Raw genomic sequence first — 27,241 nt, forward strand, 5'->3', positions numbered from 1 at the left:
CTTTTGCTATCCGATTCATAGCACGTTTTAAACACGCAAATATGCATGGGACGACAAGTATGAGGACTAGGAGAACTATTAAAACATAGAACCCTACTCCTAAAATTCCTCTCCAAATGGGAGAGATGTCAAAGAAGTCTACCAGCTGATCGATCCATGATCCTGTGATCTCGCCAAGCTTATTTATGCTGTCCTTTATATTTTTAATACTTTCATGAATTGACCTAGAATGATCCGAGAGATTCATGCAGCACATCCCTTCAAACTCTTCACACCCATGTCCATGAGCGAGCAATAGATAATCGATCGCCGCTCTGTTTTGAAGAGTCGCCTGTCTTACACCACTGATGTCTTTTAACATGTCATCCAATGCGACAGACACAGACCGTGCATGTTTGCTCAACCAACAACCCATGCGGTCGACTTGAGTCAAGGCTACCCCTGATGCTGTTTGAGGTGAGAAGATTGCTGTAGCAATACTCGCTTTCTTGTCCCAAGAAAATATTTCGTCATTGCAATCTGCCGCAAATTGTTCTATTGATCTTTTTTCTCTGCGTTTTCTCTCCCTTAACATGTTCATATCAGGTGATAGCATTGAAATTTTCCCAATGCTGCATGAACCTCCCGTGGCATTAGCAGGAATGCAGTGCCAAATTCTGTCCCCGCAAATTAAGAACAAACCCCATGGCAATTGCACTGGGACTTGGACCGATCCTCTGGCAGTTTTCTCTGTATATTTACACCATGCGCATTCTTATAGAATTCATGAATGGGAGTCAAATCGATAGTTTTTGCCTTTGTGACCTTCGGAGCTTCAAACTGCATGCAGAGTTCCATTGTCATGGACCCAAAAATCTCCAATTCCTGAGGTTCTGTAGAAGCCACAGGAAGTAGATGTGTCAAAGCACACCACTCTTTCACAGGATCTTTAATGACCTGCGAAATGTTAACTGCGGAGTGCCCTGGAACTGGCCATTCGTCCACTGGCAATCCAACCATGCATGCTGACAATGGTTTCCCTGGCCTTGAATGTGTCAGGCAAATACTATCTAAATTCGCTGCCTGAGCTAAAGTCTCCCATACATTTTGCCTTGATTGACTAACAGGTAAATTTTCTCCATTGCTTACTGCAATGAATGAAAGAATGATGCACATAAGCATCATGAAACTCATTACTTCGCTTTTATGTGAAAATCCCCAAAGTCCTTAGTTTCTTTTTATATCTCTTCTGAATCACTCTTTCCAGTCTGACTCTCGACTCCTGTCTGAGTACTCGTCTCTTTGTTTCTTGGATCAGCGTTCTCGTGTTCTTGCGTTCGGAATGGCTTCACGTGCTGCGCCGACACCCACTTCAGACCTCGATCTGTGGAAATACAAGCGAAACCCTTGCCCCAAGTGATTAGTTTGAAAGGACCCTCTATTTGTCCTTTCTCTGGGTTTCTGATCAAAACTAAAGGATTTTCCTTTAGCTTTGCCTGTGTGCTGTTTAGAAAATGTCTCACGATTGGTGGATTAGGTTCTGAGGATGAACTATTTAGGAAATTCAACACATACAGTGCCTTATTTAATTTCATGTGAGGTGCTGTCTCTGGCTCACCCCTTCTCTGTCTGTCCAGAAGGGATTCCAGGGTGTGATGTGTTCTTTCAATGATCGCCTGACCTGTGGGCGAATGTGGAATACCAAACGTGTGTCTGACACCCCACCTTTTCAGGAATCTGTCAAGCACCCTGCCTGTATACGTTGGACCATTATCTGTTTTTATCTCCTGAGGCACACCTAATGCTGCGAATGCTTGCAGAAAATGTCAGCAAGCATGGTCTGCTGTTTCCCCTGCATGTGCTGAAGCAAAGACTGCACCTGAGAATGTATCTACAGAAACATGAACATTTTTGAGCCTCCCAAAAGATGGATATTTCGTGACATCAGCCTGCCACAACTGAAGACTTTGCAGCCTCCACGGATTGATGGCTCCAGTAGAAGAAAGTGGCTGCACAAGCTGACAGTCTGGACAAGCACTAATGATTTCCCTCGCCTGACTCTTTGTGAGACGAAAGGACTCCATTAGCCCTTGCGCATTCTGATGAAAGAACGCATGACTTAATCTTGCCTGCTCAAAAATGTCCGTCAGTGTTTGCGAAATGGGCACTGTCAACCTGTCCGCCCGAGCATTCCCTTCCGCTAAAAATCCCGGAAGTGTCGTGTGCGCTCTAATGTGTGTGATAAAATACTTTCTTTCCCTGCTCTCTAGCAGTATTTTCAAGCTTGTCAGGTATGAGTATAAAACCTCATTACTGACTTCTTTCAAGAGCGAACCTTCCAATCTCTTGACCACACCCGCAACATATGCGGAGTCTGTCACCAGATTGAGAGGTTGTTCGAACAGCTGAAATGCTCGGACAACGGCTGCCAACTCCACAATTTGTGGAGAGCCCTGAACCATCCTCACGTCAGATTCCCAATCCCCTGTCGTTGAGTCTCTCCACGTGATCACTGACTTGTGTGTCTTCCCTGAGCCATCCGTGAACACTGTGATCCCGTCCAAAGGTTCTTCACTTATTCTTGGTTTTGCTCTATAGCATATCTGCGATTGCAGTATTCTATGTCGTGGAAAGTGGACTGTGCAAGTTCCTGGGAACGCTAACAACGCGATTAACAGGTCTTTCGATTGTTGCATTGCCCAATCGAAATAGTTTCGCTTCAAAGGTAATCTGATGACTGAGAATTCTCTTCCTGCCATTGTCAGCAACCTTGTTCTCGCCTTTATCATGATTTGTGCTGCCATCTCCAAATCTGTGAGAATTGTTTTTGTGGGCCTGTGTGGTAGGAAAATCCACTCTATGATTATCAAAGAGTCCTTTTGCGATTCGTCCCATTGGAAGATCAAACCATGGAACTGTGTTTTCTTCCCCAGCACTGCCAACTGAAAAGGTACCGTTGGAACAACTCGATGTGCCTGCCTTTTCTGTATCGCGTCTGTGACTTTCTCCAACTCCTTTTTCGCTTCTGGCGTGAGCGTCCTGGGAGACCGAATGTCTGTGTCTCCTCTCAAAAGATCGAGCAACGCTGGGATGTCGCTGTTTGTGATTCCCAAAACTGGCCTCATCCAGTTGATTTCTCCCAAAAGCTGTTGCAAATCATGCATATTGCTGATCTTGGTGCTGATCTCCATTTTTTGAGGTTTTATTGTTCTCCCTGAAATTTTCCACCCTAGATATTTCCAAGGTGCAACCTCTTGAATCTTTGAAATGCTGATTTCCAGATCTGCCTTTTGCACCTCTGCAATCACACAGTCACGAGCTTCTTGCAGCTCCTGTCGTGTTGATGCTGCAATGAGCAAATCATCCATGTAATGAATGATCTTCACCTTTGGAAATTTCTTCCGCACTGGTGCCAAAGCTCGTGCCACGTACCATTGACAAATCGTCGGAGAATTTTTTAGGCCTTGTGGAAGAACGACCCAATGGTACCGCTGCAGAGGTGTTTCCCTGTTGATACTCGGAACTGAAAAGGCAAATCTCGGAGCATCATCTGGATGGAGTGGAATACTGAAAAAACAATCCTTGAGGTCAATGACCACAAGCTGCCAATCTCTGGGAATCATTGAGACAGATGGAAGTCCCAGTTGAAGCGGTCCCATGTTTTCTATGACTTCATTGATCTTCCTGAGATCGTGTAACAACCTCCATTTGCCCGATAGTTTTTTCTTGATGACAAACACTGGAGAATTCCAAGGGCTGTCTGTTGGCTTGATGTGTCCCTTCCGCAATTGTTCTTGGACCAGGTCTTTTAAAGCACTCAATTTTCTCCGCTCAAGGGGCCACTGATCCACCCAAACTGGATCATCTGTTTTCCATGTCAGCTTCAGTGTGGCGAGTGCTGCAGTGACCCCTATTAAAAATCCACTTCGATCTTCGCGCCCCATTGTGCCAAAAGGTCCTGACCCCAGACTGTGATCGGCTTTTGGACGACAAAAGGACGAATGATCGCCGTCTTGTCTCCTGGTCCCGTGACAACGACAGAATTCTCACTTTGCAGACACAGAGATGCTCCCCCTATGCCTGAGAGAGAACCCAATGGCGTGATCAAGCTCCAATTGCGTGGCCAAAAGATGTACGATATTACCGTTACATCCACCCCTGTGTCGAGCATACCTCTGATCGCTATTGTCCTGTCCCCACATGTCAATTGGCATGTGAGCGTGGGTCGGTCTCGACCTATGTGCTTCACCCATGTTGTATGTACTTCAACATGTTCTTTCATAGGGAAACCTTCTTCATCGAAGATTGACATGACCTCTCCAACTGCGTGTGGTGGCAATGCGAAAGCTCTCGCAACCACAGTATTTTCCGGTACAGTAAATGGTGGACGAAGCGCTCTTGCCAAAACTGTTAATTCTGTATTTTTGTCCGCTGAGACAACTTTGGATAAACAATGAGTCCAAGAATACTGCACTTATCTTGTCCAATTATCAAGAAATCTTGTTTCTTATATGAGTCCCCACAGATACCCGTTGGTATCTCGCATGACTTTCATCTAAAAAGCATACTAGTTTTGAAGCTGCCAATGCACATTGTGCCCCTGGTGGGAGGAGGTCTGGGTCACTGTGGAATCGACTGAGGGTTTTGCTGAGGGCATCTGCTTGTCGCTCACTGATGATTGCCCTGTCTGCTCTTGTGACACGGCCAGTACTTGTGTCTGAGCACGCTGGCAAGTTACGGGCGCGCTCCGCTTGCCATTTCCCGGATGCGGTAACGGATTTCTGTCCACGTCTGTCTGGGAATAACATTCTTTCACTGAGTGTCTTCCTTTTCCGCACCACGCACAAATTGGCCTTTCCGCCTTCTGTGCTGGCGCTGGCGTATGTGTCCATGGACAATTCCTTTTCATGTGCCTAAACTCCCCACATTTGTAGCACTGTCCTCTCGGGGGATTGTTCTTTTTCTGCATCGTCACAAGAACTTTGTTGATGTTCTCGTCCTGCTGTTGCAGTATTTTTTCGAGCATCTTCTCCAATGTCTTGTTCTCTGTTTGCCTTTCTGAATGTCCCTTTAACTGTTCTTCCCATTCCTCTCTTAATTCACTCTTCACGATCGATGCGACATGCTGAGGTGTCCCCACCTTGCTGCATGCCTCCACCATCTCTGCCAAAAATGGCCGTCCTGGCATGGTGCTCATCACCCGTTGACAATCCGGGTTGGCATTGCCGAAAGCCAAGCTCTCCAAGAGAGGCCTCTTCGCTTCTTCGATCGTCACCTGTTGATCCATGGCTTGCGTGAGTCGATCGATGAATGACATGAATGGCTCTCTGGGACCTTGCCTGATGCAAGAGAACGGGACTTCTGGAGCTCCTGTTGGTGTGATTTGCATGATTGCCAATTGCGCTGCTTCTTTGATGTCGCTTAACACTCTTCGTGGAAGCCGCGCTTCTTGTTCCCTTGGGTTGTCATCTGGAGGATCTCCTGCTAACTGCCCTTCTGTGAGGTTTGCGTTTGGCCCACCTTGATATCTATTCCGCAATTCAGAAAGATATTTTCTCCACCTTTTTTCCCAGACTAGACTCTGCGTGTCAGTGAGAATCATTGCCACAATACTTCGAATATCATATGGTGTGAGGTCATATGTAGTGAATGTCCCTCTTAGTAGCTGTTTGAAGTATTGTGAATTCAGCCCAAAAGTTTGAGCCGCCTTCCCTAAGTCTTTGAGTGTCTCATGACCCATCCTTTCCCACCTTGGATTCTGTCCCTGGGCATCATATGTCACTGGCATTGTCAGATCTCCTGATCCCCGAAATAAATGCTTTTCCTTTGCCAATACTTTTCTAATTCGCTTCCAATCCATCGTCTTCACTGGCTCTTGAAATTCCTCTTCTTGAGGTTCCATTGGGATTTGCATGAATAATGGTGTTGTGGATGTCATCGGTGATTCATCGTGCCTCATTTCTCGCCTTGAGGTTTTTGGCCTCGCTCCTAAATCTGAAAAGGAAACTCAAGGATCCTGTTGATATTTCTTTTTCGCTGCATCAACTGAATGCAAGAAGCTTTTTGCTGATTCTGCTGCTGACAGCATCCATGTCGGAACACCTTCCGATGCTGTGATCCTTATGACATCTCCTTGTAGCTGTTCTTCATCTGAGCTTTCATCATCTTCATGAAATCCCGAAGTCGATGGGTAATCCCTTTGTTGTGTTAACATTGTCTTCTTTAAAATGCTTTTCTTTTTGTATAATGTGTGAAAAAATTGCTGCATTGTTGCAGTCTCGACACGAGATGGCGCTGTGGCTCCACGGAACCGATCCGGCATGTCATGCACTTCTGTCCTCCTGCCACTAGGTGGCGCTGTCACTGGCCTCCCCAGCTCGGATGACGGAATGAGCTCGACTGCCCTTCTGGTCGACTGCCGTGTTGGCGATCTCATTTGAGACCGTGTTTGCTTGGCTTTTAATTCAGCTGAAAATGGAGCTTGAACACCAGAATGTCTCCCTTGAAGGGATGAGTCTTGGACCCTGAGGGTTTCAACTAGAGGTACCAAGTCTGAAGAGGGAGTGGAGCCCCGGGACATAGGATCCCGAGCACGGCCCCTCCTTGCCCAAGACGTCACAGGGGACCTGGCCCGCCCCCGCCCGCGCTCTGCTCTTTGCGCATGCGTGCTCTCCGAGCCGCTCCCTGTCTCTCCCGAGCTGACGTCACTCTCTCCTCCTTGTTCCACCTCCGAAGTCTCCTCCCCTCGGTCTGTCCCTGACTCTGTCTCCTCCGCCTCTGACACTGTGTCCATTCCTCCCACCGGTGTGTACAGCCCGCCCCCCGCCGGCACCCGGGCCCGCTCCGCGATTTGAACCGACCTCCGCACCGGGTCTGACGTCACCACCGTGCGCCTCCTGCGTCTCACTACGGTGGCCCTTTGGGGCTGCGCAATGTCCCCCAATTCGCCGCCCATGTTTACCGCCCCCGCGCTGGTATGTGACTCCCCCCCGGGTTCTTGTGAGTTTTGCCCATCGCGCGCGTATCTGCTATTCTGCCGGCCGGAGCGGCCGCCCCCCCCCCGGCGCTGCGCTGACAAAAGCCGCACTGGAACTCGTGTCTCCCTTTATCAATTCACTCGCGCCTCCCGCCTGCACCGCTGCTGCCGCGCCGTGTCCGCCGCGAGTAAGCACCCCCCCCGATCCCTTCTCTCCCCCCTGCTTCCCCCCTTCTGATCCTGACTCCCCTGTACTCTCCGTGATTTTAGGACACTTTAGGAGTTTCCTGGGGTTTCTGGGTTTTGGGACCGGGGGTTTTAATATTATTTCCTGCTCTCTTTTCTCGAGAGCCCTTTCCCCCTGGCTTCTTGAGGCCAGAACTAATTTTTTCCCGGAGCTTTGCTCCCCCCCTCCTTCTGAGGGTGCCACAACTTTTTGTTGCTCTTCCAGTCTTTTCGACTGCACCGAGATACCTTCCAGCATCAATCTTGCCGGCGAGAGCAGCTTTAACGCTGTCTCATCTTTTTTTGTTGCTAAGAGATATAAATGTCTGTTAATTTCTTGCCAAAACCCCACTTCGAATAGCAGGCATGTTTCGGCAAGTGGGTAGTTAAGCCTTGCCCACAACAATAACTGTTTTAATTCTTTCTTTGGGATCCCTTCCGTGTATGCTTGAGCCACACCTTGTAAGGCGGACAAAATTTCCCGTTGTTCCTGGGAGAGTGTGCCCCCCATGTTCTTATTTTTTGACCTTCTCACCGAATCTGTCGTCAGAGCTGTCCGAAGGCTCCCGGTCTCTGACCAGCAGGTCATGGGAGAAGGATCCAGAGGCGCCTTCCGGTTCCGATCTGGGCTGCTCTGCTACGAACTGTCTTCGGCAGAAGCTGAGAGATGTAATTCTCAGTGACTGCTGATTTTGCAGACTCTTCTGGCTGTTTTTTTTTTTCCTTTTTTCTTCAGGCTTCTCTCCTCAGGAGCTATCAGTGCTCTCCTGGGAACTCATCCTAGATCGGAGCTGCCCTCTCGGCTCTTCAGCTCTTCAGGGCTGATCCCCCCGCCAAAAGGGTTGGTGGGGAGTAGCCCACGCAGCAAATGCCACTTGTCGGTTTCTCGGCTGTTTGGGTGACCTGGAAAGGCCTGGGGTGGCCTTGGATAGCCCGCGCTTCAAAGGACGAGAAGAGGCTTCAGAACTTTTCTCAGTCTTGGTGTTTATTAATTGTTTATCTAAAAGATTTTCTCTTGGCCCGACAGAGGTCTGCACAGCAGCCAGCCATGAGCACACTGAGAGCCCCCGGGGCAGTCACCTATCTTTATACTCGAAGTTATGTATACTATATTTATCATTTTTCCCCAATACCTTTTACCCTTATTAACCAGTGCACTTTTAGTAATGACCAATCCCAAAGTGCCAACATCACCACAGAAGATGGAGGCCAAGAAGAAGAAGAAGAAGAAGAAGAAGAACAGGACACGCCCCAATTCCTCCATCTTACTTCTTTAGACCCCCCTGTACAGAAATCCTAAACCCTGTGTCTTACACTCTAATTAACTTATCCCTTCACTATTCACCCAGTGAAATCCTCCCATCCTCCTACAGGTGTCATCTCCTGTGTAGGATCAAAGTCCAGCCACCAGACACTTCTGGCAACATTCCAGGACTCCCGAGCCCCCCAAGGGTGGTCTTGGCCACTCTGCACCTCCGTCCTGAGGTGCTGAGATCCCACAAGTAATAACTTATATTAAACATAGCAACTTAGAAAAAGAACAACTCTCAGAAGCATTTGACTTAGACCTTGTGATTAAACCTCACTTACAGGCATGATTGACTCAGCTATCCAAGGCACTCAAACCCCTCAGAGAGCACCATTCCTGCCACATTTCCCCAGCACAGGCACTCCTGTGTGCACACAGACACAAAGAGTCAGTGCAAGGCACCTGTGACAAATTCCCCTGAGGGGAGAGAATGCTCCCTGGGGATTCTTTGGCATCTCCCCAGTGGGTGAAGGGTTGAGCCTGGTGGAGTGGGGGGATCGGCCCAGGCTCTGTGGTTGTTCAGGATCCCCGAGTGCAGCAAACCGGAGAGTTCCCGGCTGGGAGAGGCCCCACTTAGAGGGAGTCACTGGCCCAGGAGAGCTCCAAGGGCTCCTTTTGGAGCACTGTTTGCAGGGCCCCAAGAGAGGGGCTTTCAGTCCCAGCAATGGCTCATCCTGGCCACACTTGGCACCAACAGCTTTCTTTGGCAGGGTGAGAACAGGGATATTGTGCCACTGAGGGAACAAAAACAGTTCCCAGGGCTGGTCCTACAGAAGCCAGGAGCTGCTTGGGCAGCAGCAGTGTCTGGAGCAGACAGTGTTTGTGATGAGCGGCAGAGGAGCTGAGCCCAGGGGCTGTTGGCCAAGGCCGAGGCCCAAGGAACACTTCTCAGCTGGCAGGGCAGCCTGAGATGGGGAGGGGGGAATGCAGCAGCACAGGGCCCATGGAACCAAGGGACGATTGTGACACTGTGGGGCCTTGTAACACCAAGGGACCAATGTGACACTGTGGGGTCCTGTGAGGCCAAGGGACCATTGTGACACTGTGGGACCCTGTGATACCAAGGGGCATTGTGACACTGTGGGGCCTCATGGAATCATGGAGAGCACTGTGACATTGCTGGTCCTCATGCAACCAAGGGGACTGTACTGACGCTGTGTGACTCCATGAAATGTAGAGGTCATTGTCACACTGAGAGGCTCCATCAAACTAAGGATCCATTTGTGACACCATAGGGCCTCATGGAACTATGGAGACCATTGTGACACTTAAGCGTGTCTTGGAACCAAGAGGCCTTTGTGACACTGCAAGATTCAATAGAGCCAAAGGTCTATTGTGACATTGCAGGGCCTCATGGAATCATGGAGACACCATTAAGTCACTTCACAGCCTCATAGAACCAAGGAGACCGTTGTGACACTAAAGGGCACCATGGAGTCATGGAGACCATTGTGACACTGAGGGGACTCATGGAAGCATGGAGACCATTTTGACACTATGAGGATCCATGGAATAAGCAAAGCATTGTGACACTGTGAGGCCGCATGGAACCAGTGAGACCATTGTGGCCCTGGGGGTCCCCACAGAACCAAGAGGACCATTGAGATATGCTGGGGCCTCGTGAAACCAGGAGACCTTTGTGACACTGCAGGGCTGCATGGAACCAAAGGTCTATTGTGACATTGCAGGGCCTCATGACATCAGTGGTCCATTGTGACACTGGGAAACCAAAAGAGACCATTGTGACACTGCAGGGCTGCATGGAACCAAGGGGCCATTTTGACATTGTGGAACTCCATTGAAACCAGGGTTCATTGTGACCCTGCAGGGATGTGTGGAACCAAAGATCCAGAGTGACACTGAGTGGCCTCCTGTAATCAATGGTCCATTGTGACACTGTGGAGACAAAGGAGATCATTGTGACACTGCAAACCCCCAGGGTCCAAAAGTCCATTGTGACATTGCAGGGCTCATGTAATAGAGGAGTCACGTGACATTGTGGGGCCTGTGGAACCATGGAGGCCATTGTGACACTGCAAGGCCTCATGGAATCATTGGGACCATCATGAAACTGTGGGACCTTATGGAACCTAGGGGCCATTGTGACATTGTCGGACCCCATCAAACCAAAGGGTCCATTGTGTTACTGCTGGAGCCCATGGAAACAAGTCACCATTATGGCACTGTTGGACCTCATTGATTGAAGGCACCATTGTGACACTATGGGGCCCCACAAAACCAAGGGAACACAGAACAGATCTGACTGGTTTGGCCTCCCAGGGTCCCCTGCACTGGTCCAGATGACCTTGGCATGTTGAGGGTCTCTCCTCATCTGCTGCTGAAGCACTGGGGCTCCATGCTTTCCTTACAATGGAAAAGATCTCTCCTTCTTCTCCGGGCACCCCTGGCCAGAATTGGGATTTCATCTCAAAATTTCCATATATCCAGGGATTGTTCGCATGGGAATATTGCCAGGACAAGTCTGGCTGGTAATGATTTCACAAGGGTCACGTCTCACCTGTCCCCAAAGCACTGTGGAAGGCTCTGTTCTCTCTTTCCTATGAGAAAGAATGATCCTGCTTCTCCAGGAACCCATGGCTGAGATTGGGCTTCCACCTAAATGAGCCTTGCTTGCTCTTATCCTATGAAAGCTGTTACAGCTCCAGAGCTCAGCCCCCAAGGGGACTGGGTGCCAGAAGCCAGCTCGCTCTCAGACCAAGGCCGCGGGGCAGCCCTAGCAAGCAGGGAATATTCAGCTCTCAGTGATTAGGCAGCTCTTATGATTTCAAGCTCTTTGCTTGCTAGGTAGCTTTTCCCTTGGCCTAAGGCTCCAGCAGATGGTAGAGAGAGGAGAAGCAGAAGACGCTGGCTGTTCTACGAGTATGGCTTTATTGGAGGGTCTGTGAAGGGTCTCAGCTCTTCTTCTTCCGAGTTAGTAGGGGTTCAGTACGCTACTTTTATACCCTTGGCCCAGATCCAATCCTGACCAATGGCAAAGTTGTTAGAGTGACCATAAGTGACCAATAGTAGGGTTAACACCATATTGCCTTACATGGCTATAGGGATAAGGTACAAGGTGGATGTTCCTGGAGACAGGAAACTTCTTTGCCTCTGTGTCAGGATTCTATTCTCCAAGGGGCCCTGGCTAAATCTGAGGGGTTTACTACAACTCCACTTTCTGTTTTTACAAAAAATGCATTCGCGAGAGTTCTTTTGAAACAGTGAACAAGACACAAGAACATAGCTAACACAGTAAAAATTACAAGGAGAATCAACAACAATCCCTTAACTAAAGATGCAGCCCATCCTGTTAGTCCCCATTGCCCGAAAAGTTCATTGACCCAATCTGGGATTCTTTCTACTTTCAAGTCCTTCATGAGATCTTTCAGTTTCTGGATGTTCGCATGGACGGACTCCAAATGCGAAGAGAGGTTGAAGCAGCACATTCCTTCGAAGTCCTCACATCCATGTCCGTGGGCAAGCAGCAGGAAGTTGATTGCTGCTCGGTTTTGGAATGAAGCTTGTCTTGTGGTTTCTTCTTCCTTTAAGAGATCACTTAAGGCTGCTGATGTGGCATTAGCTTGTTTACTGAGCCAGCACCCAAGGTGATTGATTTCACCGAGGGCTTTAGCTGCAGCTACCCAGGGTAAAAACAGAGAGACAGCAATCTTTTTTGGTCTGTTCCAATCATATAATCTCGGATCACAATTTTTATCGAATTCAGTGTAGGACCTTTTTTCACGTTTTGATTCTCTTTCTTTTTTCCAATTATGTAACAGGGTGATGTTTGGAGTAAGGGTAGAAAGTTTTCCCAGAATACAGGGACCTCCCTGGAGTCGGGAGGGGATCCCTGCCCATACTCTATCACCACAGATGAGAAACATTCCCTTGGGTAGTACTTTGGGATGGAGAGAGGACACAGAAATTACACGAGCTGTGTAATTGCACCAATCATGAGGGTTATAGGCTTTGTTAACTGGTGGTAGATCTTTTCGATATATGTTTTTGTGTTGGTCAATTTCTGGCCAATCATTTTTCGGACGCCTAAATTAAAATTTGACACAATATGTGGCCTTGGAGGATCCAAATAGATCCAATTCTTGGGGTTCCTCTCGAGCATCTTGCAGAATTTTTGTCCACTCGTCCCAAGTATCAGCCCCATTGGGTCTCTTACCTGTGGTGCGGAGAACCTCTGAGTTCTGGACAGGCCAATCGTCTGCTATAAAGGGAATTCCTACTAGACATGTAGAAAGTGGATTATCAATGCTTCCCATAGACAAGCACATGTTGTCTTGTTTTAATGTTTTTGCTAAGGTTACCCAAACATTATGGCTGGGCTGTGAACTAATGCAGCCGAAGGCACGCGGTGTGGTGTAGAGCATCCAGGCAGCGGTGAGGACAGCACTGACGGAGATATTTTTCATCTTTGGGCAGGATTAGGGCTTCTGATTGGGAATATAAGCACAATTTGTTATCTTTATTATGAGAGGGATTTCTGCCTTGTTCTTTTCTGTGTTCCTCTCCTCCCCTCCTTTTTCTTTTAATTTCTAAGCTGCACTACGGGAGGAGGACCGGGTAGAAGGTTATGAAGTTTTAAGGTTAGGGAAAGGGAATAATAAGGCTTTTTACAATACAACACACAGTGTAATAACACATAATTCAGAGAACACTTTTTTGTTAAGGCTATCTGTGGCCTATTACAGCAGACTGTTATTTAACTTTCTGTTTTGTCTGCTGCCTTGTAATGGGGCAGTCTGTTCTTGTGTTTGTGGGTGTTCAGCGATGCCTTTGTCTCCAGGCTGAGCTGGTTTTGTTTTGAGGTGGTCTTGTGTTTGCCTCAGGGGAGTTCTTGTCCTTGTCTGTAGTAGTGTTCGCTGTGCCTAAGTATGGTTTTACGTATTTTCCTGGGTGCCACCTTGGACCTGATGGTAGTAGCACGCATGCATACGGCATGCATAACCTCTTCCCCAGGTAATCAACTGATAAGGCCCTGAAATTTGGTGTGTTTCAGGGTCTTTCACGAGCACAGGTGGTTTCTCTGTGAGCTTTGCTTGTGTGGTATTTGCAAAGTGGCGAAGTATTGGTGGGTCAGGCTCTGATGCTGTGCAGTTCAGGAAGTTGATGACATAGAGAGCCTTGCAAAGTCTCTCCACTGGAGATGTGATTTTCGTGTCCCTGTTCTGTTGCTCGAGGACTCTTTTGGGGTTTACAGGTATGCCCATCTTGTGTGCTATGCCCCATTCATTGAAGAACTCCTTCAACTTGTGGGAGGTATAGGCTGGCCCATTATCTGTTTTAATCTCCTTTGGTACACCCAGGGTGGCAAAAGCGAGGAGAAAGTGTTTTATTGTGTGCATGGTCTTTTCTCCTGCATGTGATGATGCAAACACTGCTCCTGAGAATGTGTCGACCGAAACATGCACATACTTTGACCTTCCAAAAGGGTGCATAGTGAGTTACATCTGTCTGCCACAGCTGACAGCAATTCAGACCTCAGGGATTGACTCCCGTATCCATTGATGGTATCTGGTAGTTTTGACAGTTTGGATAGGTAGCCACGATAGCTTTTGCCTGATCCTTTGAGAGCTTAAACATTCTCATAGGGGCAGGTACATTTTGATGAAAGAACGCGTGTGACAGCTTTGCCTGAGCAAAGATGTTAGGAACATTAGCAGTTTTTGCTGCCATAGCTAACGCATCTGCTTTCCTGTTGCCTTCTGCAATAACACCTGGGAGGTCCGTGTGAGACCTCACATGCATTATGTGATAAGGTTGTTTTCTGTGGGATATCAATTGTATTAATTTAGAGAGCAGGTGGTATAACTTTGGGTTAGAGACCTCTTTGAGAAGAGCATGTTCTGCTCTCATAGCTATTCCCGCAACATAAGCTGAATCTGTGACCAGATTGAAAGGCTCGGTTTTAAATTTTTCAAAGGCTCTGATGACAGCTGCTAATTCTGCGATCTGTGGCGATCCTTCTACTGTCTGTACATCAGATTGCCATTCTTGTGTTTGGGGGGTCTCTCCAAGTAATCACTGACTTGTGGGATGACCCTGAGCCATCTGTAAATAGAGTTAGAGCCTTGAGAAGATTTCTACTTTGTATTCGTTTTGGAATCAAATGGAAAGTTTCATTCTGGTTCAAAAGCTTGTGTTCTGGGATGTTTGATAAAGTTTGACCTGTATAACTGTCCAGAGCAAACTGTAGACTCGCATTGGTCTTGATCAAATCCTCAAAGTCTTTAAGGGTTATTGGCAAATATATGCATTCAAAATCACAACCTGAAAGGGAGCAAAGGTGGGTCTTCTCTCCTTTGTGCAAGAGGCCGCACTCAATGGCAGGCTTGGATGGTCTCCTACCTTGTGCCCACATAGCTATAGGGTTGAGAGGAATCTGTTCCCTGTGATTCTTTGGGAGTAAAAATGCCTGTGCTATTGGAGTTCCCTTAGAAGGAAAAAATGGTAAGTCTATGCAGTATACCTGCACGAGGATCTCTTGTCCTGGCTGCACTGTCAGCACTTCCGGAACAATGAAGATCTCCTTCGGAGTATTAACAGAATCACCCATAATTAAAATGTCTGAAGGACTCCCTTTAGGTCCATATTTTCCTGTAGGAACACGGTGAACATTCTTATCATTAAAGTCAATGGAAAAAGCAGTTACCAGTTGATGGCGGGTACTCATCTCGGTTGTCCCGTGGGTTGGGTCTTCTCCTTTGGGTCTGGAGCAGCCTGGGTATGTGCGTGATTGGGTCTTGGTGGCCTTTGATTTGTATTCTGTGCCCGAAGGTTGAACGGGCACCTCAAGGAGTTTAAAGGACGCGATTGATAGCGTTGCTGATGTTGGGGTCTTTGATTATAATTCCGATGGTAGCGGGGGGGTGTTCTCTCTGGGCAGTCCTTTATATAATGTCCTAGCTCTCCACAGTGATAGCATTTAGCTTGTTCCTTAGAGGTTATGACTGCATATGCACCAGAAACTCCTTCAGCAATACCCTTAGCAACTGCTTGGGCCACTGTATTTTCAGTGGACATGTGACGTGTACAGCATTCTAGCATTTGCTCTATAGTGGGGTCTGTATCCACGGGTAAAGATCACAAAATGGCCTTACATTTCTCATTTGAGTTGCTGAAAGCAAGCTTACATAAGAATTCCTTCCTTGTCTCTGTACTCTCTATTTGTTTCTCCAAAGCATCTCTAAGTCTGTCCACAAATTTTATAAAGCTTTCTTCAATGCCTTGTTTTATAGTAGAAAAATGCATTGTTGGCATTGACTCATCCTGCATAAGAAGCAAGGAGGTTTTTGCTGCGATTGCTACATCCTGCAGCGCTTCTTTATTCAGAGTTTCCATTTGTTCTGCTGGCTTTTGAAAGTCTCCTTCACCGGCCAATTGTTCAACTGTGAAGTTGGTCTTAGTAGCACTGGCGGTATATGAATCTGATAATGTTTTTAAGTGTTTCTTCCAATGCCTATCCCATAACAAATATTCTGCAGAAGGCATTGTGAAATATTTTTTACATTGTGAGGAAGCAAGACGTGCAGAGAACATGGCTTCTAGGAAATTTCTAAAGATATGTTAATTATGTCCATGTTCCTTGGCTATATTTCTCAATTGTACCAGTTCCTTATTAGAAATTGGTTTCCATGTCTTGATATTAGATTCCCCACCATTCCTTCCTTGCCTGTACTCAGTCGGAAAGGCTGTGATTTTCTGTGCTAGGTCCCAGTTCCTAGACTTTGTAGCTTCTATCTTAAGAGGAGCCCATGGGTCTATATTAATCGCATCAAAATCAGATTCATCAGAAGAGCTCTCATTGTCTGAGGAAACCTGTGAGGGATATTCTACCCATGAATTCCTTTTTTTTCGTTTAGAAGCATTTTTCATGGTTTTCAGTGACTGGTCAGAAGTTGGCCCTGTTGGATGAGGGGTAGCAGCACAGCAGGGACCGGATTGGGTGGGAGGGTGACGCCACAGGTGGTCTCTGATCCGTTCGGGTGGCAGGAGGGTTGGGTCAGGGGTTGGAGGGACGGGTGGGGGCAGGGGGGGTATGGGGGCTGTGGATGCACGCCTGGGGGGTTTGGGGGTACGCAAGCAATGCCGCTGGTTTGGGGTGCTACAGGTATAGGGTGAGCTGGTGTTACTGCACACGTGTGCGGCTCGGCGCAGGAGGACAGGGTGTGGACATGGTTCGGGAAAGCGGCGGGAGGGGCCGGGAGGGCCGGGGCGGTCTCGGGGGGGGCGGTCGCGGGGGCGGTGACGGCGGGGAGGGCGGTCGCGGGGACGGGGGGAGCAGCGCAGGGTTGAGTGGGGTGGCGGCGATAACGGGACCGGGGAACGCGGCGGGCGCGGCGGGGGGAGCGGGGGGCAGGGCGGGGGCAGCAGCGGGAGCGGGGGATACCGCGACGGAACAAGCGGGGGCGGGTAACGGCGGCGCGGGGGTGGGGGGGACCGGAATCGCGGCGGCGGGAGGCGGCAACGGCAGCACGGGCGCGGGGGCAGGGAGGAGGGGGTAGAGCGGCGCAGGGGGAGGGGTGGCTGCAGCGGGGGCTACGGCGGCAGGGACAGGGAACGGGGCCCGCGGGGCCGGACACGGGAAGGAAGCGGAGCCGGGGAGGTGGGGGGCTGCAGGAAGCGGGGAATTGGGCAGCGAGGGTCCCGCGAGGCGGGGGGAATGTGGCGGGGGTGCTGCTTGGCCTCTTCCTGTGAGGTGGTATGGGCAGGAAGCACTGCAGAGCCCAGCGGCTCTCTGGCTTGCAAGGCACATTCCTCTGTTACCTTATCAGCACAATTAGCATATGAAGAAGAAAGAACTGTTAGTTTGGAACTTTTTTCAGAGTTCGATTTTTCAATCGTTTTTGTTATTATATGAAATAAAGGTAAGAAGTTAGTAACAGAAAAGTCCTGTTTTGTTTGAGACATATAAATGGTGTTTCCAACTGCATCCTAAAAGGAATTTTCAGTAATTGTGGTCTTATCAGTTTCAGGGAAATTCAGCACAATCCAAGATACAAATTTTTTAAGAGTCTTTTTTGACAGACTACCTTTAGAAAAAGTGAAATTGTTAACAGATAAGGTTTCTACAATGGTTAAATATAACTCTCTCTCACGTGTTGTTAGTCTTAGGGTGCTTAAACAAGTACCCCTGATTTTTCAAGCCCTTTCCACAGAAAAACGAGAAAAAAAGAAAAAAAAATAAAAAGGTTTTTAGAGCACCCAAAGGTATGCGCGCAATCTTAATACTTACGTCCTTTGGGGTCAGGGGTCTGTGGAAGGGTGTCTGCTCCTCAGTTCTCCTCAGACTTTATCTCATCCAGATGTATTGTTGAGGGTCGAATTGAGCCTTCCGCAGAGAGGATTTTCTAAAATAAAAAGTCCTTTCGCAGAAGGAGAGGCTTCCCGAAGAGGCAATAACAGGAGGCCCTGAAAGGCTCCAATGCTCCGGTGACGCTTCGCTCCTGGGGGCCATGGTCCAATGACACATTTGGGCCGCCACTTCAATGAGCCTTGCTTGCTCTTATCCTATGCAAGCTGTTACAGCTCCAGAGCTCAGTCTCCAAGGGGACTGGGTGCTAGAAGCCAGCTCGCTCTCAGACCAAGGCCGCGGGACAGCCCTAGCAAGCAGGGAATATTCAGCTCTCAGTGATTAGGCAGCTCTTATGATTTCAAGCTCTTTGCTTGCTAGGTAGCTTTTCCCTTGGCCTAAGGCTCCAGCAGACGGTAGAGAGAGGAGAAGCAGAAGATGCTGGCTGTTCCATGAGTATGGCTTTATTGGAGGGTCTGTGAAGGGTCTCAGCTCTTCTTCTTCTGAGTTAGTAGGGGTACAGTATGCTACTTTTATACCCTTGGCCCGGATCCAATCCTGACCAATGGCAAAGTTGTTAGAGTGACCATAAGTGACCAATAGTAGGGTTAACACCATATTGCCTTACATGGCTATAGGGATAAGGTACAAGGTGGATGTTCCTGGAGACAGGAAACTTCTTTGCCGCTGTGTCAGCATTCTATTCTCCAAGGGGCCCTGGCTAAACCTGAGGGGTTTATACATCCACCTCCAGAATTCCCTATGTGCAAAGACTGCTCCCAGACAAAATCTGCCATTCCTGACAAGTCTGGCGGGCCTTGGCCTAGTGAGGGTCTCACCTGCCTTCCAAACACTGGGGCTCTGTGCTTTCCTTACCAAAGAAAAGAACTGTCCTTCATCCTCCAGGCGTCCATGGCCAGAATTGGGGTTCCACCTCCAACACTCCCAATTGAAATAGACTGGAGGAGATTGTTGGCTCAAAACATTTTGTTTGGGGGAGGAAGGGGCAGGTCCAGCCCTGCCCCTGGAACCCCAGCCCTGCCTTGCCCTGCCCTGGAACCCCAATCCCCCTAGAGCCTCTATCCCAGCCCAACAGTGTCTGCCAGTCCCTGGCACAGCACAGGCAATGCTCCACAGCCACCTCTGCAGCCCCTAGCCCAGCTCGTGAGGAACCAAATGAGCCCAAGGCCCACCTGGGGGAAGGCCCAGGGAGACCAAGGGGTATTGAAGGCTGACGACAAGGCAAGCACACATCTTGACCCTACCTCCTCTTGGAATTTCCATCAGAACTCCACTGGAATCCAGGAGTTGGTAGCTCTGTGTGTGCCTCTCTTTGTCTTTTTGTCTTTCTCTCTTTCTGTGTCTTCTTCTTCTGTTTGTCTTGCAAATTTTGATTAACATTAAATTGAACAGGTGTAGAGTTTGTGAAGTTGAAAGGGCCAAGTCAGTGCTTTGAGAAGTGTTTTTTGTTGGTTGAATGTCTTTTCGTAGTTTGACATGAGAAGAATTTTAAAAAGTAATACAAAATTTTTGTGTAACTGAAAATCTGTTAAACCACTACGATACTGAACATGCCTCTGTTAAACACATATGTTAAAGATGAAAAAAGCCAGGAACCTCCTCTTTCTTTCCCAGTCAACAAAGAAGCAGCAGGCCCTGGGTGCGGCCCCCATCTCAACCAAACCAAACCAAACCAAACCAAACCAAACCAAACCAAACCAAACCAAACCAAACCAAACCAAACCAAGCAACCCTGACATGGGCTGAGCACCTTTCCCCCTCCCCAGGCTGCCCCTCCCTCCATCAGCCCCATTCTAACCAAACTAAACTCCAACAACTACCAAACAGGAATACAAAAGTGGCTACAAAACCCCAACCAGAACAAAGCTAGCCACAGGTATTAAAATCTTACTGTCAAGTCCCCTCCCCCCAACACAACTCAAACCAGAAACCCCTACAACCTACAACCCATTCAAAATAACCCTTCAACTAAAATTAAACAAAAAAATCCCCAAAAATCAACCATAAAACCAATACTAACATAATCCAACCACATCTTCCTCCCCAAGTTACCAGCGGGTCTGGTGTTAACTCTTTCAATATTTCAATCTTCACTCAAGTAAAAGAAAAAAACAAAATACAAGCATATTTAAAAAATACATAAAACCATCAAAGTCAGTAAAGAAGTAAAATCCCAAATAAAAATGAAGAAAAAATTCCTTAGTCTTAAAACTAAAATCCTCTTAAAATCTTTAACACATCAAACTATAAAAAAATTAAAATATTCAAAAATACTGCCAAAAAAAAACCTCCATCTTAAAGAAATGTTAAAATTACTGTAATTTCATCAAAAGTTTTAGCAGAAAAATAAAAAGTAATCCAGTACCCCCAAGAGAAGATCTCTATTCCCAGAGATAAAAATAATTCAAAAAGTAAATAATAAAAACTTGTACCTTTAAAGGACTCATTTTAAAACAATACCCCATATGTCAACATGGCCCATCAATAAGCTGTAAAAAAGCTTGTAGCAATAAAAACAACTTCACAATAGCAAAGTTCCTCAGACAACTGTTATGCATGTCAAAATTAGAAACTACAAAAAAACGTATATTTTCCTCTTGTAAAATAATCTCCATAGTCTTAAAAGGAAAAACTTGTCTCCCTAAGTAAACTAAAAAAAGACTATTCTAGAAATAGCAAACTAACTAGCAATTTTAAGTTTAGTTTCTTTACATTGCCAGAAAAAAGAAAAAGGTGTAAAGAAAAAAAAAATTGTTCCAAAGAGTTTATTTCAATTCTCCCTACCTTTTTTCTTTAGGCTACTTTTAATGAAATTTTCTTTATACCCTTTTAGAATTTTAAGCCTACTTTACTTTTCTCATAATTTTAATTCAGAACAAAATAAATACATAAATAATTAATCAACATTAAAACACATCACACTCATCAATAAATTACTTAAGAAATCTCACAATTAGAAAAATCTTAAATTAAAAAACCATAAACACTACAATGTCGTAATAGAACTTTGCCAAAGTTTCTCTGATTTTCTAAAGTTCCCAGTAAAGGCTGTTTTGTTCTTTTGAGCTCCTGACAATCTCTTGTTGGTATTTCTCCAGTGTGTCCAACTCAGAGGACACAAACAATTGTAATTCCTTTTAAATGTCTCCTTCAGAGAGTTTTTTAGTGGATGGTAGTCAGGGCTTGTGTGTCCTGCTTGGCACAGCCCAGGCAGGGCTTACCCAGCCACATTCCACACTCCATTTCCCAGCTGGAGCCTCTGGTGCCTCTGTGCTGCCCCAGCCCCAGGGACGCTCTCCTTGTCTGCCCATTCCCCCACAGTCTCTGGGCAGGGATGGCCTCAGTGGGGGCTGCTGACATCCTCAGCGACTTGGAGGCTGCTGCTGAATTTTCCTGCTCCAGGGGCTTGTTCAGCCTTCAGTTCTTCAGTGCAGGAATTCAGTGTCCCAGGGCTCATTAATATTCAGACCACCTAAACAAGCCTAGCCTCTGGGAATAATTATATTTAAGTTTCCAAATAATTTGTAGTTACGTAGATCTCAGTAGTGTATTCAAAGTGAATACATTATATTTTAAAAGACAATGAGAAGAGATTTTTTTAGGTCATTTTTTTTTTTTTGTTTCCTGTTAATTTATTGATATGCGCGATCTCCAATTGGCACTGAATCCAGGTACCTCCTCATGCAGTTTGAATAGATATGAAAATCAAGACCCTTCATGGCTGACAATCAATCAGACTCTGTCCCTACCCCCACCCCACCATTTCCCCCATCTAAGCCCTGGCACTCAGAGCAGCCTTGTGCAAATCTGAGCTCCCTCCAGCCCAGGCTGCATTTGCAGATTTCAGCTCCTTGGCTCCAACTCCCACCTGCTTTCCTTGCAGAAGGAGCTGCCTGAGACACAGAGGGATGTTCATTTCTTGCCAGCCAACAAAGCCAAGGGAAGGCACAGCTCCATCAAATGCCAAAGTGCTGGATACTAAATCCACTTTGCACAGCAAACAGCTGAGAGGAATGGAAAACACCTTCTGTGCCCAGCACAGATCCCAAGGTCCCCCCAAAGCCTTCCTGCCCCAATTCTGCCCAGATTTGCTCTTTGCACACACGAGTCACAGGCTGCGGTCATGAGCTCCCTCCATGCCCAGAGGGAGGAAAAGAGAGAAAGGGGATGAAGAGCTCTCCTGTGCAGAGCCAAGGTCCAAGTGCAGCCCCTGCAGTGGGAACCACAACTCAGCAGGTTTGTGTCCTTTGGGCTCAGGGACTGGTGACACTCAGAGGTACAGAAAGGTTTCTTGCCAACAAACACAAGTTGAACATTTGAACAGTTTAATAACCATCACAGCCCTTCCCTCAGCTCTCTGGAATGTCCCAGCAGCATCGGACATGTCCACCGTCCCCAAAGGATTCCTATGAAGGAACAGTTTTAGACATAGATATAAGAAAAGGTAATTCTCTGGTAGATATAAAGACAATTAAGATGTCGCCTTATGTGATATTTATTTAAACTTCAGAAAGTCTGGGCAACTCCCTGAAGCTCAAAGCATAAAACCAGTCACTTGAGAGGCACTTGAATGACCAGAGAGCATCTGGTGGAGGAAATCTGGGACCAGTGGGAAGAACAAATATCCAGCTCGTCTAGTGGGGAGATGTCCTTAAACATGGCCATTTAACCAGGAGAGATAGAAGCACCTGATGGAAAAGAGAGAGATTAAATAATAGACTGATTATTGGTGACACAAGTAGATGGGAAGATCAGTATTTCTTCTCCTGCCATCAGTACACTTCCAGGAAATCCCCGCTTCTGGTGGGAAAATTTGCCATTCCTTAAGAGTACTCAAATGACAAAGATAATAAAGATTTGCTTGTATATTATGAAACTAACAGGTATTAAAACCTGTGCCCCTTTCCAGGTAGATATCAGCTGTGTGCTCATGAACAGGCAGAGCCACTTGTGCCCTGAGGTGCCCAGCTGGGATTGGATTTCTCAGAAAGCACCTGGAGCAGAGCAGAGCAGAGCAGAGCACCTTGCAAGCTGCAGGTCCCTGACATCCCTGCAGGGCTCCTGTCTCATCAACATCTGCTCTGCTTCAGTCCGAAACAGGGCCCAGCATGGTGCCGGGATCATCAGAGAGCTGAGGTGTGTGCTAGAATTCAATGCCCTCCCCATCCCTCAGCAGCCCTGCATTTCCCTGCTGCAGCCTTGGTCTGCAGCACAGCCATGGAGGCTCTTTGGGCTCTGGACTGTTGCTGCAGCCCCCAAGGGCAGCTGAGCTCTGACTTTGGCACAGTCAGGCCTGGCCAGCGCAGGCCATGGTCAGCAATTCCTTGTGTGTGCCTGGCCTTGCTGTCAGCCCCGGCAGCGGCTGCGTGGCCCCTTTGTGGCCCTGTGCTGGCCCAGCCATGGTGGCCCAGCCCCTGTGCAGGCCCAGCCCAGGCCAGGAGCATTGCGGCTGGGAACGGCCCCTGTGCCGTGGTTCCCACAGCAGCCTTGGGGCTCTGTGCCCCATGGCCTCCCTGCTGGGCAGCCTCTGCCAGCTCCTGCAGAGTCCCTGGCACCTGTGGGGCAGCACAGACAGCCCTGCCCCGGGCTCTGCCGGCCTCTGGGCCAGCAGAGAGGCAGCCAGGGCTGGCCATGGCTGGAAACAGGCCCTGAGCCCTGCAGGAGGATGGAATTGGGCCACAGCCAAACTCAGCCCAGGCCAAAGCAGGACTCAGCAGCCAGGGCTGCCAAAGCATGGGAACAGAGGCTGGCGCTGACAAATGTCCTGGGCCCCCTCCCTGCTCTGTCCATGCCACCAAGGACACAGAGCAGCCTCTTCTCTGGGCCACTTGCCTGTTTGCAATGCCTTGCACAGGCGCTGGCCCTACCCCACAAGGCCTGGCCTGAGTCCTGCCCCTGCACATTCAGCCAGACTGAGATGGACAATGGTGGTTTCTGGGCCAGGCTCTCGGAGCCCAGCCCAGCTCCCTGCAAGCTCTGCCAGCTGCCCTGAGCTCTGGGCAGCACCAAGGGCCTCTCCCCAGCCCAGCCCAGCCGGCTCTGGCCCCACAGCTCTGCTCAGGCCAGGCTGCTCTGGGCACTGCCCCACGGCCTCAGCCCCTGGTGAGGGCACAGCAGCAGCTGCAGCTGCCACAGGACTCAGCCCCAGCCATGGGGGAAGGTGCCTGGCCAAGGCCAAAGGAGGCTCCCTGGCTGCCCTGCTCCCCTCGGGCTGAGGTGCTGAGGGCTCTGCAGCCCCTGCTGCCATCCCATCTGCCCAGGGCAGCACAAGAGCCCTGGCCTTTGGGCCCTCAAGAGCTGCTCCTGTTGCAGTCCAGGACCCATGCCAAAGCTGGGGCAGCCACAAAGCTGTGCCCATTTCTGCTCATTGCTGCTCTGATGGGGATGGATCTTCAGCCACTTGGAGGTTGCTGATGAATTTTCGTACCCAGTAGCCTCTTCTTTCTGGAGCTCCTCGCTTCAGGAATTCACTGAGAAAGGCTCATAAACATTTGCACAAAAAACACAGGGAAAAAAAGGTTGCGGGGAATAATCTGTATTAATTCTTCTGTGGGAAAAAATATTCTTCCTGGGAATAATTCTTCTGTGAATAAATAGACAGATTTCAGAAGTGTGTTCTAAGTGAATATACTATATGGAAAACAATACATGGAGAAGTGTTTTGTCATGTTAAGTTTTCTTTTTCTGTTTGTAGATTGGTATCAGCAATATCCAATTATTATTGATCCTTAGATCATGCTAATGCAGTTTGAACAGATATGAAAAGCAAGATCCTTCATGGCTGATAATCAATCAAACTTTGTGCCCACCCTCTCCCCACCATTTCCCTCATCCAACCCTTGGCACTCCCATGGATCAGGAATGGTGTGGCCAGCAGGAGCAGGGCAGTGATTCTTCCCCTGTGCTCAGCACTGCTTGGGCAACACCTCGAGTGCTGTGTCCAGTTCTGCATCCCCCAATTTAGGAAGGACGTGGAAGGGTTGGAGCGTGTCCAGAGAAGGGCAACAAGGCTGGGGAGGGGTCTGAAACACAAGAGCAGTGAGGAGAGGCAGAGGGAAGCTGGGGTTGTTTATCCTGGTGAAGAAGAAACTCAGGGGAGACAAGGTGGTGTCAGGGCACAGGTTGGACTTGATGATCTCCAAGATGTTTTCCAACCTTGCTGATTCTGGGACTCTCTGAAACCACCCTTGGAGCAGTTTACACTATAAGCCCTGGGCCTCCTCTTCAAAAGGAGGGAACAGGGCTGGGCAATAGGAAGAAATTCGGACCATGGAAAGAGTTAAGGAAGCAAAGGTGAAGCAAAGTAATTGCTCAGGGCAGTTTGGAGGTGGCTGCCAGGCAGCCCTGGCTCTGAGCAACAGCATCTGCAGTGGGACAGGAAACTCCCAGCTGATGGGAACAAACTTTCTGGCTGACTGCAGAGGCCAGGGCAAAGCTGAGTGGTTTCCCTGGTGTCCCCCAGCTCTTGCTGGCCCCAAGGCCTGATGGCATTTGTGCTCCCTCAGGTTCATGTCCCCACACCAACAGCATGGGGGTACTCCTGCCTGCTCTGTGCAATGCAAACAGGGGCTGCTGAGCCAGTGCTGCCGTGTCTGTGCCTGCAAGGATGGGGCACCTGTGTGAGCTGGGGGAGAGGCCAGGGCTGCAGAGGGGGGATGTTCTTGGCAGCTGCATGAGGACGCTCTGGGACGCTGCCCTGGGCTTTCCAGTGATCTTGGGATGGATCAATCCCTGCTCTGCTGCTCCTTCTTGTCTGCCCCATGGCCCTTGCAGAGCCCCAGCCATGCTGTTTGCCCCCAGCCTGCCCATGGCCAGCCTAGGGCAGCTCACGGGGCTTTTCTGTGCTGAGCATTGGCCTGGGAGAGTTCTTGAGAGAGCCTGGGCAAGGAGCCTGGAGCCCCCAGGTCCTGGGCTGAGGTGTCAGTGGTGCCCCAGCAGTGCCCATGGCCTATCCCTGCTGCAGCCCTGGCACTGCCACCCCCAAGTGGCACAAACATTGATATTTCTTTGTGGACAATATGAAAAATTAAAACAAGGGAAACAAGACCCCACAACCAAACCAACACTAAACATCATTTATGACTTTTATTATTAGTGAGTCGCAGAAATTGGCCAGCATTTTAATGTTTTTGTAACCATCCAGTCATCAGTCTCCTCACTGCAGCCTTGAGCTCCTGGTTCATCAGGCTGTAGATTAGGGGATTCAGGGCTGGAAGCACCACTGAGTACAGAACTGACAGGGCCAGACCCAGGGATGAGGAGGAGATGGAGGAGGGCTTCAGGTGAGCAAATGTTGCAGTGCTGAGGAACAGGGAGAGCACAGCAAGGTGAGGGAGGTAGGTGGAAAAGGCTTTGTGCCGTCCCTGCTCAGAGGGGATCCTCAGCACAGCCCTGAAGATCTGCACACAGGAGAAAACAATGACCACAAAAAAAAACAAATTATAAAGAAATGGGAAATACAAGGAGCCCAAATTCCCTGAGATAGGACTTGGAGCAGGAGAGCTTGAGGATCTGGATGATTTCACAGAAGAACTGGCCCAGGGCATTGCCATGGCACAGAGGCAGGGAAAATGTATTGGCTGTGTGCAGCAGTGAATAGAGCAAGGCACTGGCACAGGCAGCTGCTGCCATGTGGGCACAAGCTCTGCCGCCCAGGAGGGTCCCGTAGTGCAGGGATTTGCAGATGGACATGTAGCGGTCGTAGCACATGATGGTGAGAAAGGAAAACTCTGCTGCAATGAAAAATACAGTCAGAAAGACCTGTGCAGCACATCCTTTGTAGGAGATGGTCCTGGTGTCCCAGAGGGAATTGTGCATGGCTTTGGGGACAGTGGTGCAGATGGAGCCCAGGTCGCTGAGGGCCAGGTTAAGCAGGAAGAAGAACATGGGCGTGTGCAGGTGGTGGCCGCAGGCTACGGCGCTGATGATGAGGCCGTTGCCCAGGAGGGCAGCCAGGGAGATGCCCAGCAAGAGGCAGAAGTGCAGGAGCTGCAGCTGCCGTGTGTCTGCCAGTGCCAGCAGGAGGAAGTGGCTGATGGAGCTGCTGTTGGACATTTGCTGGTGCTGCACATGGGGATCTATTCATGGAGAAGGGACAGCGACAAGTCAGGAGCGGCTGCTGTGGGCCAAACCTGAGCCATTTCCTGCAGATTGTCCTGCTGGGACTCACCCACCCTTGTTGCTGCTCTGGGAAAACCTCACCCAGATCCCTGCCTGAGTTCCAGTTGTGCTGACTGAGTGTGGCAGGAGGAGCCACACCTGTGTGTGGGGGCTCTCTTGTAGCCATCCCTGCCCTGCTGCTCTGGGTTTGTGGCCATGGGGCCGGGGGTCAAGGCTGGTTATTCAGGATTTGTCAAGGGAATCACTCTGAATGCAGAAAGGCTTGGTAGCATCTGCACTCCTAGTTCTATAAGACATGGATGGAAGG

The 27,241-nt window shown here is 48.8% G+C and overlaps 1 protein-coding gene across 1 annotated transcript in view; it reads right to left on the minus strand.

Annotated features, from left to right (window-relative positions):
• Positions 1 to 17,039: 17,039 nt before the first annotated feature.
• The window catches only part of LOC134430139 (olfactory receptor 14A16-like), a gene marked incomplete at its 5' end in the record, with an annotated part of 37,869 nt that continues 27,667 nt past the window's right edge, over positions 17,040 to 27,241 (minus strand). Inside the window, one exon of the mRNA XM_063177703.1 lies at positions 17,040 to 17,192. Within this exon, the coding sequence (XP_063033773.1) occupies positions 17,040 to 17,192 (153 nt within the window). The remainder of the gene's footprint in view (positions 17,193 to 27,241) is intronic.

This window comes from Melospiza melodia, chromosome 27 (assembly GCF_035770615.1).
Source record: "Melospiza melodia melodia isolate bMelMel2 chromosome 27, bMelMel2.pri, whole genome shotgun sequence".
NCBI classification, from domain to species: Eukaryota; Metazoa; Chordata; class Aves; order Passeriformes; family Passerellidae; genus Melospiza; species Melospiza melodia.